The sequence below is a fragment of the Nymphaea colorata genome, chromosome 9 (genome assembly GCF_008831285.2).
Source record: "Nymphaea colorata isolate Beijing-Zhang1983 chromosome 9, ASM883128v2, whole genome shotgun sequence".
Classification (NCBI taxonomy): Eukaryota; Viridiplantae; Streptophyta; class Magnoliopsida; order Nymphaeales; family Nymphaeaceae; genus Nymphaea; species Nymphaea colorata.
In genome coordinates this window covers 3,609,619-3,626,740 of record NC_045146.1, presented here as the reverse complement: position 1 = coordinate 3,626,740, position 17,122 = coordinate 3,609,619, and the positions used below count along the sequence as shown (strand labels likewise).

At 36.5% G+C, this 17,122-nt stretch overlaps 1 protein-coding gene across 4 annotated transcripts in view; it reads right to left on the bottom strand.

Moving 5' to 3' along the window:
- The window catches only part of LOC116260211 (uncharacterized), a 40,388-nt gene extending 28,270 nt beyond the window's left edge, over positions 1-12,118 (bottom strand). The window contains exons 1-4 of one of the 4 annotated variants that reach the window (XM_031638364.2): positions 11,982-12,118; positions 11,654-11,765; positions 10,689-10,872; positions 3,610-3,782 (exon numbers count right to left, since the gene is read on the bottom strand). In XM_031638364.2, the coding sequence (XP_031494224.1) occupies positions 3,610-3,732 (123 nt within the window). In that variant the 5' untranslated portion in view covers positions 3,733-3,782; positions 10,689-10,872; positions 11,654-11,765; positions 11,982-12,118. The remainder of the gene's footprint in view (positions 1-3,609; positions 3,783-10,688; positions 10,873-11,653; positions 11,766-11,981) is intronic. The other 3 variants (XM_031638365.2, XM_031638366.2, XM_050079469.1) reach the window with 3 other exon arrangements.
- Positions 12,119-17,122: the final 5,004 nt, after the last annotated feature.

Here is a 17,122-nt window from a genome sequence, read left to right as displayed (position 1 = left end):
GTTTCTCACAAGAATGTGATGTATCCTCTAGTTGATCGTCAATCATCTGGGCATTCTGCCCAATCAGCATCAGCATATGCCATAAGTAGACAAGATGAGTCATGTTCATCTAACATGAAAACCAAATGAAGAGTACTTTTGAGATAACGCACACTTCTCTTAACATAACTCCAATGCTCTTCTATGGGAGCATGCATAAACCGGCATGCTTTATTTACTGCATAAGCAATGTCAAGCCTTCTGAAAGCAGCATATTATAGGCCCCGACCGACCATGCTTCTACACAAGGCTTGATCCTTAAATGGCTTCCCATCAAATCTTGACAAGCTGGCAACTTGGCAACAACAGGAGTATTGCTCAGCTTTGCTTCCATCTTGGGCCCATGGAGATCTTTTATATATTTGCACTAACAAAGAACAAAACCATCTTCTGTGGATCCAATTTCAATTCCCAACAAATAGTGAATGATGCCAAGATCCTTTATAGAGAATTTCGAAGCAAAATTGGAATTATGAAATCCGATCTTCTTAAGACACCAAACTCTAGGGGTTTGTTTAAGCCCACACAGTGCCTTCTTCAATCTGGAAAGAAATTGAGGAAACAGAGAATCTCCAAATCGTGAAGGTTGTGACTTGCGACATAAATACCTCTTCTTGACTATCCATGAAGAAAGGCATTATTCCTCAACTGACTGCTATAGATAATACCAAGGGCTAAGGGCTTCTATTCTCTTCACTTACACCTTCCACTTCCACAGAGTCTAACGAGGCTCAGGTGGGAACTGTGGTGGGCATAAATGAGAAGCCTATATAGGTTTCAAAATAATCCACTCCTTCTTGCTGGCTATACCCCTTAGTGACTAGTTGAGCCTTAAAGCAAGATTTAGATCCATCTACATTCCGCTTGCTTTTCTTGACCCACTTACAACCGACAATTTTTTTTATTTCCAGATTCAGGAACAAGCTCCCAAGTTTGATTTCTGTTCAATGCGGACATCTCTTCATGCATGGCATCCATCTGTTGGTTTTGGTTGTTCCTCATCCCAATTTGCATTTGAATAATGAACCTTTAGAAGAGACAATGACACATTAGGTGTTGACATTCCATCCTGGGATCATGTGGTCATATGGCGGGTCCTCATAAGGTGGCGCCTGTGGTGGTTCATGATTGATTTCAAGAGGATTTTCAGCATGCTGGTTCTGCTCTTGAGGTGTGGTGGTAGAAGAACTAGGCATTCCAATATTGTTGTTGGAGCTCTCATTGTGTGCAGGTCCATGAGCACTTGGGGCTTGGTGGGAGAAAACCCCATGAATAGGATTTGGAAGTTGTATAATAGTGCCATGAGTAAAAGAATTAGATGTCATTTCTCTGGCTCCAAGCTATTTGGAGATATCTGGAGCACAAATAGTCTTTTCGGGATACAGAAAATTAGTCTCATCAAATGCCACGTGATGAGAGATGATGGTCTTCTTTGAGATTGGATTGAAACAAGCATATCCTTCGTAGCAAACTCCATATCCAATACAAACATGAGATTTAGATTTTTGAGATAATTTGATTAAGGATATGGCCCAACATATAGGTAACATGTGATCCAAAAACTCATAAATATTGATAATCTGGTTTCACTTTCATCAACAATTTGTAAGGAGACTCAAGCTAAAACGAAGGGAGTCGGTTAATGACATGAACAGCATTTTTAAAGGCATCATACCAAAAACTATTGTCAAGTGACGCATGCATCATCATGTGCCTATGATTGCACTCAACTAGACCGTTTTGTTGTGGTGTGTGAGGGCAAGAAATTCATCTCTTGATTTCATAATCATTTAGAAAATTCATTTAGAAAATCACTCAATTCACCATTTTAATAATTCGCCTCTACCATCACTACGAAGATTATAATTTTGGGTGCAAGCTGATTTTCCACAATATTTTTAAAAGTTTTTACGCATCAGAAGGTGTCGGATTTCTTAGCTAAAGGAAAAATTGAAGAGAATTTTGAATGGTCATCAACAATCAATAAATAATACCAATATCCTTCTCTAGATAAACTTGGTGCCAACCCCCACAAGTCCACATGAACAATTTCGAAAGGAAAATCAGCAGAAAACTTAGAACTTTCAAACGGTGAACAGTGCATCTTGCTGACAACACAAAGAACAAGAGTCATCAGTATCACAAAAACTTAGGAAAACAAAGAAGCAGTCTTGTTCAAATGCATCAATATCCTAGAGCTAGGATGCCCAAGATAAGAATGCCAAACCGTTGCATCTTTTCGTATTTCTACATTTTTGGTACTTTTGTTTAGTAATCTATATTCTATGAATATAAACACTGAATATATGTGTTGGCTTAAAAACATATCACTGCAATGTCCCTATACCCAAGTTTTATCAAAATGTTTTACATTGTGGTCCATTCCTATACCCCTACCCATGTGGCATAGGTTATAACCGCAATGGATCCCATGAAAATTGATGTAAACAATCCTTTCTAAATTTCTATAGAGACTTTACTTCTAAATAGAGATTTTACTCTTTAGTGACTTTGTATGGATGTTTTCCCTATGCATGCATGCTCCCAAGCATAAGGTTTCTATTTGCAAAAGTTTTGCATGGCCTCAAGCAGGTTCCCAAAGCATGATTTCATAGTTTAATTAATATAGTGAAAGGTATGGTTTCAGATCATGTTTAGCTGGCACTGCTTTGTTCATTATGAATTTTGATGTAAGGACCTATGTTATTTAGAAGCATCAGGCAGAGCATGGGGAATGAGTAGCGCCAAAACCCTAGGCGTGCTTAAGCTGGACTAAGAGATTCGGAAGTAAAAACTACAAGAAAAGGAAGATAAGAGAACAAATAAATGCAACATTAAACGTTATCATTATAGCCACGGCCCACAGATATAAAGCTATAAACAAATATACAGTAAAAATATAGATATATATATATATATATGTATATATAGAATTATAGATATTATTCAGTATATAATTATATATAAGAAAATACATGTATACTTACATAATTTCAGTTTCTGGTCAAGATTGGACCTTCTGAAGGGATTGACCAGCCCTTACACTAGTTCCAAAGGCTCTATAGGGTCTAATCGCTACTCCACTTCTCTCTTGTTCCATAAAAGGAGGGAGCAAGCCTTATTGTTGTTCATGCTTTTCTATGCATCCTGATCAGTAATATTCCTTTTCCATTTTTTATAAGCACTGGTTGGACTTTGATGCACTTATTCTGACATTGTTATTTAGGTTGTGAGAGCATTAGTCTTTGACCTTTTTGGCCTGTTACTTGGGTTGATGAGAATGAGATTAGTACACAAGTATTTCAATGTTAGTATCGTCAATAGTAGCACGAAAACTGATAATTGCTAAATTGCTATTACTCAACTGAGACCAGCAGACACCAAAATTGCATATCAATAAAATTAACACAGCATAAATTTGACTATGAACGCTTTAACAAAGTCAGTTTCCAATAGTTTAAACTTTAAACCCATCAGGAATGCCATTGAATAGCTTTAGAAAATATGAAGACGTACAATTCAAAAGGGTAAATTCTCCAAGAGTCCTAAGCTTCACATCTTAGAACTTACCCTGCGTAAAGTCTCCACTGCCGTTTCTACATGTTCTTCCTCATAGATTTCATCTTGCACAGGAGCATCTAGAATTTGCTCCTCTTCATCATCTTCAGGTAAAGGTGAAGCATTCAAGTCCATTAATGAATCCAATAATTCGATAGCACAGGTTTAACAGCTCATTCTTTAAACTGCCACACAAATTTGCACTCTATTAAATTATCATCATATAACTACTGCTCTTTTGAAAAGTTGTCTAGGGCGTGATCATTCAAAAAAAGTACAGATATCCCAAATACCAAAGGAACTCTTGTAACCAAGAAGAAAGAAATGGTCATACTCACACACACACATATAGAGAGAGAGACAGAGAGAGAAGAGAGAGAGATGGAGATTTTCAGTCAGAACAGGCTGCCAGCATATCTTTCTATCAAATGCTGCACAGGTCTGACCACGTCTGTAGATAATCACTCCTTCAAAGAACCATGGCTTGACAGTGCATTATAGCAAAAGAAAGACAAGATGCATAGCTAGACAGAAGGTTACCTCCATAAAATAAAGTTGGTATCTGATGCAAAAATTAAGATTAACGAATCTAAATCCAACTGCATTCAAGACTAAGCTAAAACTATGCTTAACACTATTATGACTTGTGAAAGGGAAGAACAGAAGAAAAAAAAAACAACAAACTTCTTTAAGCAAATGACTAAACTAATTGGAAGAACAGAGAAAACTAAAAAGAGATTGCATTTTCTTTCAACTTTTTTTTTACTGTCTACAAAATGAACCAACGTCCCTCTATATAGAGAAAGGGATGGATTATGGATCTGGATCCATTTACAAGTATGAAAACAAACTAGATCCAGTTACAAGATTTGGTTCTGCTTCATTTTGCATCAGACTCCCCGAGTTGGAGAAGAGTTGTCCTCTACGAGTTTAAATTTTTCATTCTGCCAAAATGATTCTTCACCTTAGAGAGTTTGGATAAGGTTTGGACCTGCTGAACAAAAGGTCCCACCGCTCGCATGTGTATGCTAAAGTGGTGGTCCGCTCACTATCATTTGTTGATGATCAAGGTGGCAGCTTCGGTGGTGGCTTTGAAGAAGGAACGCGAGCTTGGATAGGATTTAAGGGCATCCCCGAATCAGATCCAGTCTCAAATAGTGGAAAGAACTGGTTTGAACCCAGATTCAAACCCCTATACTCGTGAATCAGACGATGCAGACCCGAATCATGTCCAAAACTCCATTCGGCTTGAACCTGTCCCAAAAGGGACCGGCCCAAACCCTCGAGCTGTAGCTCAAGGCGCCGCTCGAGTTCCCCCCTTTCCGCCTCAAACAGAGGTGGAAGGGGCAAACCAAAGGGCGGGAGTGGGGCACCCACCGCTGCCCAACCATCCCGTCTGAGGGGGGAAGGCGGCTACTTGTCTCCTCCGGTCCTCCGCCGGCCAACGATTCCATGGGCAGAGCTGGTCCCCAGGTCTCTCACACGAGCAGGCTGAAAGGTGAAGGTTCCGCTACTGCCTGCCGCATCTTCCGCACTTCCTTCGGTAGGGAACGGAGTCGCCATCGTCTCCCACGCCACCGGTCGCCCACCCACGGCGATGGCAAGGCTGGCTGCTGGCAGCGTAGGCTGTTGAGTTGAAGGAAGGTTCACCCATTGCATTCCGGCAGACGAACGACCGATGGTCATCTCCAACACCCTCTGCCCCCAAACCAAGAGTGGATCAGCAACTTTCTGGTTGTTAGTCTTCGTACCTCCGGCTATTCCACCGGTCGGAGAAATGGTGGCCGGATTCCTCGCCTCCAGTCTACCTACGGCTGTAGATTCCGTCTGTTAATGGAAATAAGACGAAGCAACTGGTTCTCCACTTCCTCCAGACGAACGCTAGGGGGCTCTGATGGGGACCCTCGATGACTGTTCGCCTCTTCTCGTTTCAGCGTCAGAAGCGCCAATGGTCGGATGAATGTCTGCAACAACAAGTCCATGAACGATTAGCACGTTCTGCAGAGCCGAGCGAATCATTTCCCTGAATTCGTCCATTGATCTATCGAGAGAGGCTTCCAATCCATCCACTTTAGTCGTTAAAGCAGCAACTCCTTGTCTAATATAAGATAAATCAGATTCCTACCTTGCTAAGGTGAGCAAGGTTTGCTGAACTTGGTCTCTCATGTTCGTAAAGTCTTGCTCTGATACCAATTGATGCAAGAAGAATTAAGATTAACGAATCTTAATCCAACTGCATTCAAGACTAAATTAAAACTATGCTTAACACTAATTATGACTTATGAAAGGGAAGAACAGAAGAGAAAAAAACAACAAACTTCTTTAAGCAAATGACTAAACTAATTGGAAAAACAGAGAAAACTAAAAAGAGATTGCATTTCATTCTTTAAACTTTTTTTTTACTGTCTACAAAATGAACCAACGTCCCTTTATATAGAGAAAGGGATGGATTACGGATCTGGATCCATTTACAAGTATGAAAAACAAACTAGATCCAGTTACAAGATTTGGTTCTGCTTTCATTTTGAATCAGTATCAATGTTATATGTATCCTGAAGTTGGTATGCCATATCTAACTATTAATATTTATGAAAGCTACCCCTTGTATCCAGACGCACGAGTGTACCATACCTGTATCGCATTATATCTTATGATATGGTGCAATAGACCCTGTATCATGTTAAATGCTTTTGGATCAATCAAAAGTTTACTCCCTTCTCATACTGTTTCAACTTCTCATTGTCCTCAACCAAACATTCATTGTCACAAATCGTTCTTGGGAAAGTATCTGTAAGGTTTTTCTAGAGACTTTTTCAGCAAAGTTGTTGTTCTTGTGAAAAAATCAGGAAAAATCTTGGAAATTTAAGAAAATAAAAAATGCTAAAAATTTAGAGAAAAACAAACAAATGAGAAACTAATAATCGCAAAAAGAGAAAGCCAAAAAAAGTAGCCAAAAATCGCAAAGAAATTAACAAAAAATCATGAAATGCGAGATTTTCCCATTTTTCATTTTACTTTTTTTTATAAATATCACAAGATTTTCAAAATTCTCTCAATATATGTGCCAGTGCTGACATTTGTATGAGTATAACTTAAAAAGATAAAATAGAACAGGCAAATGATGTAGTTGAGAGATGATTTTATGATGCTTTTGTTCTTTATAATACGATTAACTCACTTCTTTCCAGGCCATGATAGACGCAATTACTTTTATAGGGCCAAAGCATAAAACAAAGTCTTATCATCAATTGAAAGGCAAAATTCTTGATGCAAGATCAAGTAAAGACATATGATCATTAATTGAGACTGAACTGAAGAGATATGGATGTAGTATGGGACTGATACAATAACAAAAACATTAATAAGTTTTATTGTATATTGTCCTAAAGCCTCAAGGTACTCTGTTTCTGAAATCCATTAATTCATCACTCATCACATACTCCCAAGACTACCGAAGTTTTATTTCATACTTTTATGATATGTAAAAGATATTGGACTAGGAACACAGTGTTGTTTAGCAGAGAAAATGCAGCAAATTTTAGAGTTGCAGGTATATTGTTGGCTGAAGAATGTCATTCTTTTGGTCTACATGTGTTACTTATTGCATCAATCTCATGCTTGATGTTACTGTACAACATGCTACCATAGAATATGTTGAACATATTACAACAGAACATGTTGAGCAAGTCTACGTTCTACAGAAACATGGTACCATACCTGCATAAGTTTTACGGTAACATATTACTGTAGTTGCATGTCTAACTTCTACAATAACATGTTACTGCCCTAACATGTTAAGCATGTCAATTGTAGAAATATACTGTAGAGCATGATACTATGACAAATTTCTCTAGACATTATAAAGAATTTTCACAACATGTTCTATAGTAACATGCTGGGAAACATGCTCACAATTACCTAAGTGGGTTTGACACAAGTCAAACATAGCCAGACCCAAACCACTGACGCTTTCATGTTTGGCACTGCCTAAATAACACTTGTTGAGATTTTTCAAGATTTCAAGGCATCATAAAATCAAGAACCTTCCTTCTGAAAAAAAACTCAAGGAGATTTTCTATTTTTTTCTCACCCATCACAGAAACTGGTCAAGTTTTCAACTATAATTATGGAGCCTAATATGGCAGTTCTGCACGTCTCTCAATATTACTTCATATAATTGAGTGCCATTTGTAAAGTTTTCAAATTTACAAAAATTTTACTTCATTTTCAGCTAACTTCCAATCTTGGACTTCCTGGCAAGCTCCTACTTGCTTTTTGGCAATCGCCCCCAACTTAGTTATAATTTTTATCTTCTTATATTTGTAGATGAAGAATACAAAATTTTAAAGTGATGTTTCAAAAGTCACAAATATCGATGTAGGTTTTTCTCGGGTATAATATAAGAAAGTTGTTTTTCTTGGGAAACCTCAGTAAATTTTAAAATAATTAACAAAAAAGAATATCTTAAAAGTAAAATTTCAAAACATAGTTACAAAAAACCCGTCTTTACCAAAAAGAACCAATAAAAACATTAAAGACAATGAAAATGAAAAAAACCCATCTCTTTACTTTTTTCTTAAAAAACTTTTTTCATGATTTTCTCGCATATTTTTCTCGCTATGTTTACATTATTTTTGCCTTAAAAATTACAACTTAAGTTAGTGAATTCTTCATCACTAAAACATCATTTGATCAAGTTAATTTTTATATTTTCCTGTTCATTTTTCATTTATTTTACTTTTTTCTAATTTGTATGACTTTTTATTTTCTAAAAACCGATTTTTTCTGAGATTTTCAACTTCTCTAAAAAATACGAGAAAAAAAAATTCATTGTCTACAACCTGTTAACTGTTAACAATATTTGTGACTATGTTTCAAAATAAAAATTTGGTAATAAAAAATGTAAAAAACGTGAAAAATGTAGGAAAACATGAAAAGACAAAAAAATATAGAAGTACATAGAAAAACACAAAAAAAAAACACGAAAAAGCACGGAAAGATGCGTCTGTTTCTCGTTTTTCGTTTCGGCATTTTTTTTGCAAAAAATGTGTTTTTTTGCCCTTTTCTGAAAATCATTTTTAATATTTTAAATATGTTTTTTTTTTGCGTGTTTTCTATGACTGTTTCAAACAATGTTTGGTCACTCACACCATAAAATCTTATGCAGTGGCTATCATAGAAATGCAGGCAGGTTGTTTTCTACTCAAATGTCACTTTTCTCCAATTACATTCTATGATCATTGATTTAGAATTTTGGCAGCACAGCGCTGCTATATGTGCAATACCAGTGATGAAGCCTCTTGTTTAATGTAGGCATTTGCCAAACTAGATAAGGGGACTCAATGGGAGAGTTTAGAGGAAAATAAAACATTATGTAGGAAAAATATAGGGCCCTTTATTCCGTACTATTATTGTCTCTATCAAGGTGCAAAATCCAAACAATGTAAATCAATTAAATTATCAACTTGATATTGAATATATTTTTACAACTAAGTGTTGAATAATTAGAAAATTAATTTTCCTTCATATTTACATGTAGATCATGCGGTGTGAAAAAATATATATAGGACCTCAAGCAATTGAATACATATACTCATTAACTATATTCAATAAAATATAAATTACTAAAAATAGCAAAATATCCTGAAACATTACCAAAATATGAGCATGTCATGTCCAAGCCAATGTTATAAAAGGCGTAGCATATCGTGTATCGGTCGGGCCGACCTATACACTATATTGTAACGTATCGTAAACGTAGCGTAACGTATTGTAAATTAATTTTTTAATTCATAAAAATATTTAAAAATTAGAAAAAATAGAAAAAAAATCGTTAAAATCAGGAAAAGCAAAAAATCAATTAAAAAAGTCATGTTTTATATATATTAAAAAAAAACTCATCACATCATTCATAAGCCATAATATATTAACAACACTGAACATTTAGAAATGACAAATAAGAAATTCATAACAACATAATAAACATCCATTAGAACTTTAAAGTTTAAACTTTAAAGTGTTTTAGATTACATTACAAGTTTGCAACAAATAATATATTATAATTATCATCAATCAAGTTCCCATCATCCCCATGGGCCATGAGTAAAACTTCTTATCGACAAGCACGTTCTCCTCTAAATCGACGATTTATCACATAATTGGGTGATTTTTGTAGAAAAACTAGTAAAACTTTCCCCTCTGACAACTTTTAGACATGTTTAGAAAGAGGGACAAAAAAGTTTTTTTTTTTGTAAAAAACCAAAAAAAAAAATTTTATCTCTGTCTCGTATGATGCGGGGGTGTACGGGGCGTATCATATGATACGGCCCTCATATCGCACGATACAGCCGATACGCCTACGATATACAAGCATATCGTGTATCGTAGGCATATTGTATAGGTTTTCCAAACCTATACGATACGTATCGCACTATCGCACGATACGGGGCCGTATAGTGCGATACGGATAACACTGGTGCAAGCCACATCACATACCCGCACTCATGTCGAGTTGTGTAGGCATGAGTATAGCCCTCTTCAAGAAGTGTCCATGTGGCAGCTAAGAACTTGTGTTCTCTTGTTGAAGTTCTTTTAGTTGTCGAAAATAAATAAGAGAAAATTTGTTTAATATATATTACAAAGCAAATGCAAATTAATATGTCCAATTATACAAGTAAGGCACGTCTACATTGGCTTGTTACTTTTGTGTCAATCACATGTTTTATCGAACATAAAATCATTCAAGCTTTTATGTTCTACTTTGTTTAGTATAGATATCTTAGAATATGCTCTAATTTCATTCATATCCACCTACTTTGCATGCCTGACTAAGGATTTTGATTGCAAAACTTTTTAAGGTTTGGGCAATTGCTCACAAATCTATTCCACATAAATCTAAACATAAATGAAACACTAACAAGCATTTAAATGTTCTCAAGCCTATTCTACTATATACAATAATCACTAAAAAGAAGCACTTAAATCTCCATTAGTCATAAAATAATTAGTTAGAAAATAATCACTAAAAAGAAGCACTTAAATCTCCATTAGTCATAAAATAATTAGTTAGAAAAAAAGCACTGAAATCTCACCTAATGCCCTTTGAGTTTAAGAATCAACCAAGACACTCGCAATTCAGGTTCAAGGTTGATAAACACCGTCGGGTTGCTATTGTCTTCTAGTAAATTAATATCCCTCATGTACAAGTCGGCAACTATTTCACCTGCAGGACGCATTTCTCACAATATTTGTGTACAAGCACCACGGTTATTAAATCTGCGAGAATCAAAAAACTCCAAATCGATGAGTCAAAATAGGCTTCTGAGATTACATATGCGAGTTTGTTTTCCCTACACTCTCAAATTTACTCTTTAGCATTTAGATAATTGTTCCACTTAAATACTGAAACTAGGAGCCACAACAAAATGACACCAAGTGCAAACATAGATATTAAATTCAAGACTAATAAATTCGGTTAAGTGTTAACATGCCTTGTTAAATCACATATATGATTGATTCTTTGTACGCATGAATCCTACTGTGCCTATTAATTAGGTACAATTGAAGACATGCTAGATGACATGTGAACAATAGGAAAGGACAAGTTTCTTTATATATATATATATAATGGACATGCATGCATGATGAAAATTTAAAAATTATACTCCTGCCTCTGAAGTAGCATTTATTTTTCATACGCAATTTAGACACTATCCTTCATTGCTAGTATGCTAGAATGCCCTGTTTATTACTTGTCTTGACAGATTAAATATTAGAGACTATATGTATGAGTTCTTTAATTTGTTTGTTACAGAAACTACAAAATCTGATTCGTCGATTCAGTAACTGGAACATTTTTAAGAGAAAAAAACAGACACTAAACGAGAAAAACAAAAAAACAGAATTGATCTTTGCAAGGGAGTATCTGCATCTGGTGGACACTGGAGGAATTTTGCAAATCTTCGGCAGTCCACGGAAGAAATTATAAGAAACACGAGGATAACATAAAATTTTAAAAAAAAATGTAGGAAAAGAATGGGAGAAGAGAATTGAAGACCTTTTTTTTTTTACTCTGAAGTTTTTTTGCGGTTGTTTTCTATGTTTCTGCTCATAAAATACCGCTGCTGACGTCGCAGGAAGATCCGGGAGCCTTTCCTCTCACGGAAAACCTGAAAGAAGAAGGGAGGGAATGACACCCTGTTTTTTCATTCTGCCGGCGGAGGCCTGCCGTTGGCAGATATTTTTTGGGTGTTTTCCGTGCGCTTCCTTTCTACTGCTATCTCTCCGGCGCCCTGAGGCCCACCGGTAGCCGGAACCCTAAGGAAGGAAAAAGCGAAAAAGAAAAAAAAAACATAGAAGAAATGAGAATAAAGAGGGGGGAAAACCTGTGCTTCTACCCGGCGCTCTGGCTTGCCGTCGCAACTCGTCGGTCGCCCCAGCTGGCCGGACGGACTTGGCGACCGACTCCAAGACACTCAAACCCTCAAACACAAATCGCAAGAGCAGGAGAAAACGCGGGGAGAGAAACAGGAAAAACACGCCGAACAAAAAATTATTTATACCTTTTTCAAAAAATTATGAATTTACCCCGGTAAATTTAATAATTATTCGGAAACAGTGTTAAAGTTTATTACTTCCTGACCCCGAGATTTTATTTCTCAAAAATTTTAGAAAGATGTTCGTGACCTGTTTTCTGCAAATTTCGTTTTTTGAAAACTTTATTTGTTGGTGAAATATCCCTGTTTATCCTTCCTCATTTTTATGTTATACAAGCTGCAAAAAGGTTTTCTATACATCACTCAGTTCAATCATTTTGATGAGCAAAAACTACAAATGAGACTCTACAGATGATGGAGCGCAGTCTGTGAAAACACGGTTGGTATAAAAATTATTCATTATGGCGTTGCTTTAAGAGAACTAGAAATTTTCATTTGGATCTGGATATTTTTTTTGTATCATGTTCATGCAGCATTTAAATTCGGAACCTTTTGCGTTTTGCATCCACATTTGTCTTATTTTATATATCATTAATCTGTTTGTTGAAGAATAACAAGTTACATATACAATCTGCTCAAATTTTTTGAAATATAACATAATACGATATGACATGTATAAGACTGGACATAGATTTTTCAGTTGCTCTTGTTGATTGATACTAAAAAAATGTCGGATGGCCGGATTTGCAAGCACCTAAAAGAATATTTAAGTATTTGAAAGTAAGAATAATACATAATTCGACTGCTGATATAGTTGCTGGTCAAATGAATTCCCCGTTATTTATTTAATAAATTAGTCTGCAAAAACAGGGCTAAGGAACTTTTAAGCAAGTCACAATTGAGAAACATGATATGGGAAACTCATAATAGATCTTCATTTGAATAAATATTTAAATTGTGTAGGAAAACCAAATGTGTGGAAAACATATAACTGTTTTCGAAGAAATCTCATAATAGTGGAAACAATCTTGCAGCCTCATGGTAAAATAGAAGAGATTGAGCCAGACCCACGACCTCATAATAGAGGAGAGCTCCCTACAATATTCATTAAGAGGTTGTTTGGAACCAGAGACAAATTATTACTATCTAGCGAAATTGTTCCAAAAAGTAGGAAAGAATCATGGAACCCCATAATAGGGGCAGAGCGAGAAATTTTCATGAGGTGAGCCAAATTAAAGTTTCTAAGTTTTGACAATGGTAGAAATATCATTTTTCAAAATTTTTATATAAAACAAGTGAAATTTTCTAAAATTTACATGTAAATTTAAAAAAAAAAAGCCCCTAATGGTTGACAAAAGTAATGGCAACGTACTATTCATGATGGCCCTATAACTGAAAAGCTTCGGCAAATGGAAACCAGTGGTTCACTATTAAAGGCCCAACACACATCTTTCTTTGATGATGTACATATTCCAACATGAGAGTTTTATAGAAGTGTGAAAAGAATCCCAAAGCAAACCCCATAAGATCCTGACCAACCCTTTTTATTCTAGATAATCTCACTTTCTTCTATCAGTTGTTTATTGTGTGTACATGGTGCAAGGAACTTTACATTGTTGGTGGTTCGTTCCCACTCTACTTGCCACTAGCAAAGGCTTGGTTGAAGATGGAGGAGGAGGGATGGGAAGCTCTGGCTGCTGCTGCGAGAGACATTGGTATAAAAACATGCCCTAATGGAAAGAAATTTTATTAGTTTTTTTTTTCTGTGGGGAAGATAAAAGTCCTTGCTTGGAGCCTAGCAAGCAAATTTTTTTTGCTGCATTGGTCGGGGCCAATTTTTGAAAGCAATAAATAAAATTCATCTTCTAGAATATGTTTTCTAGCTATCAAATGGGTAACACTTAAATAGTATGATCAAGTGGCCAGATGTTTCTAACATGTGTTGTTAATATTGGTTGGATGCATGGCTACTACAACTATTTATGTTTTCAAAATTATAAAAATTTTAAATTGTTTAAATTACAAAATATGATAAAAAGGCCAATACAAGAAGATGCATATCGACCGATATGGTATGTCCCTAAGTAAACTAATATGGCACCGATATCCACATTGACAACATTGGTTGCACAAACTCGAGTTCCAAAAATTATTTTGGACATTGACTCAAATTTAGAGTAGGTTAAGATGTTGAACAGTGCATATGAATCTTGTTTGCACTCATATTTTTAAGAAACTTGTACTCGTTCATGTAGTGTTCCCTTTTTCCCTACCTTCAGAGTGTAGGGCTGCTTCTCGACCTAGGTCGAGAGTGTGGAACACTTTGTCAACTATGTGTTGCACACCCATCATTTGTAGTTTAGTGGAATAACACCTATGAGAATCAAATTAATCACCAGCTTTTCACTTCTCTGTCAATCCAACCAGCTATACTATAGGCCCCGGCACAAATGTGGGTTATGAGGGGTTGAACTACAGTGAATAGGAAAAGAAGGAAAAATAAGGCAAAAGAAAATAGGACTTAGTTTGAGATGCTGCCATTTCAAGCCAGGTACAGAGAGAATGAGGAAGACAAGGAGAGTTCCAAGTGTCTGGGGGCAAGAATGGGCAAAGGAGAAAGTGTGGAAGTTCATAAGCTGGAATGCAAGGGCAGGATAGGACGGATGCTTGCCCTGACCTCATTTCACTTGTGAGGTCAATCAAGAGTGTAGGTTGAGGAATGGAGAATGATTTGTTGGTGGCCAATGGGTAGCTTTTCTCTAAGCATTTCAATAGGAGAATAAGAGTGGTTGGAGTATGCCTACTTAATGAGATGAATTTTAGATCATGTTGTATTTTAGAGCTAGAAGATGATCTAGCTAGGGAGGTGGTTCCAACAGTTATAATAGGAGACCTCAACACTACTCGGAAGACCTCGGATAAAGCAGGGTCTCTTCCAAATTTTCCATCTGCAGGACCTTTAGACTCTTCATGGATGCTTGTGGTCAATGGGAGATTACTGGTCCTTATTGTTGTTTTACTTACCTAATAGAAGGCATGATGTGGACTTAATCCAGTGTAAAATTGATTGAGCCTTTACAAGTCAGCTTAAAAGATCAGACTGGTAGTAAGTGTAAGCACTACAAGGAAAAAGACATCCACTAACGAACTCATGTCCCTCACAATGCATCATGTCCGTTACAAACTCTACGACGAAGACTTATGGTCACGTAGGCTAAGACGTTACTGTATGTTACAGTTCTTGTAGTGAAGATTGATGCAATGGTGTCGCAGTGACACTGACAACAATAAGAGGCATTTCAAATTTTCTAAACCTTGGATGATAGTTCATGAGGCCAGACAAATGAAGGGCTGCTCATGCTCCAACTGGCGAGGAAGTTAAATGGGCTCAAGAATAAGTTGAGAATATGGAACAAGCAGTCTTTTGGCTTGACATGTAAAAAAGGAAGGAGCGACAGTGAGATGTATGTGGTTCTGTTGCAGAATTACTCTGTAATAAGAACATAGCAGTAGATACAGATGATAAGAAGAAATAAAAGCATCACACCAAAAAACAGAGAAGGCAGAGCTCTGAACAGAGAGATATCTGTTTCTCTCGTCTTCTTTATTACAAAAGAATTATAACCTATATATACAAGAGGTGGCCTTGGCAGAGGCAAACAGCCTAACCGAATGGCAAATTACAGAAAGACCTTTACAGGTCAGCAAGGTTGTTACAACAAAAATATCAATTCTAATTTTTTTACAATATGAAAAATTGAATTCAATGAGATAAAGTGGCTTCTAGAACCCTGCGCACTTCAAGAGAGATGTTAACATGACAAATGAAAGAGCCTAGAGTTTGCTGAGGAGGAGGTTGAAATGGACATAGAAGGTGTGTGGAGGCCAAAAGGTTTTACATAATGAGGAAGTGATTTGGCAAAACAAATTGAAAGAAAAGTTGGTTACAGGGAGCTGAAGCACAAAATTTTTTCAAACTACATAGCAAAGAATAAAGAGAAGACAAATCCAATAGTCTCCTTGGTGGTGAATAGCTATTATATTAAGAGTAGAGACATTTTGGAGGCTGCAAGTGTCTATTTGGAGAATTTTCTTCATGCGCACAAAATAGATGGTTTGCTTGTTGATGGCATTTTTGATCGGTTGAAGGTCACAAATAATGAAAATGAATAGTTTGCTGCTCCAATAAGGATGGAAGAAATAAGAAAGGCGAATCATTTATTTTGGATGGAGAAGGTGGAGCAAGCCTGGATGGTATACCTAATACAGGCATATGCGTTTGAACTTTGATGCTTGAAGAGTATCTCGGTAAGAAACTCAGCGATGATGCTCTTCCAGGAAAGGAAGCTCAAGCACTAAGCAAGGACTGATTCACATTCAGTTGATAAACTAGAAGGAAAAGATGTTGCAGGCGCTGGGGTGAAATTTGTGCTCGTGGGTGATGCTAGAAGAAAACTGCTCATAGTTCGGGGAAGAGAAGATATTGTTCTTCCACTTCCAGTTCTCCCACAAAGGGTTGCTCTTCCTGTTGGAGGCATTCCTTATGTCAATCGTTGTTCAACCAGCCAACAAGGACACCATCATTTTTAGTAAATGGTTTCTTCGCCCCCATTTTAGCTACTATTTCATAAAGAAGGAATCCGACGGTAGTGGGAAAACCATCTCGCAACACCTTTTGAAGCCCCATAATCCTCTTCTACCATCATCATTATGCGAGCTTCTCTTCCTTTCTTTTTCTCGGTTTCTCCCTCCTTGCTACTCTGCTAGTCTTGAAGGCTGTGTGCATTGGCTAGTTTATGAGTTTTGAGGGCTGTGCACATCGGCTAGGTACGGTTGTCTTTATTTATTACTAGCCTATTTATTTCAATGTATGAGCACTAAGCATGTGCATGTTGATCATATACTTGCATGAGTTTATATTCTATTGTAGAAGTAGAATTTTAATTCAAATTTCATGAAAAGATCCAGCAATAAACAGACATGGAACAACTGTGCCAAGAGTTTTTAGGTGGTTCTGGAATTTTAGTTCTAGCATCAAAGTTTCACCTAAATAGGTGGAACTTTAATGTTGGGCAAATTTTTTTGCCCAT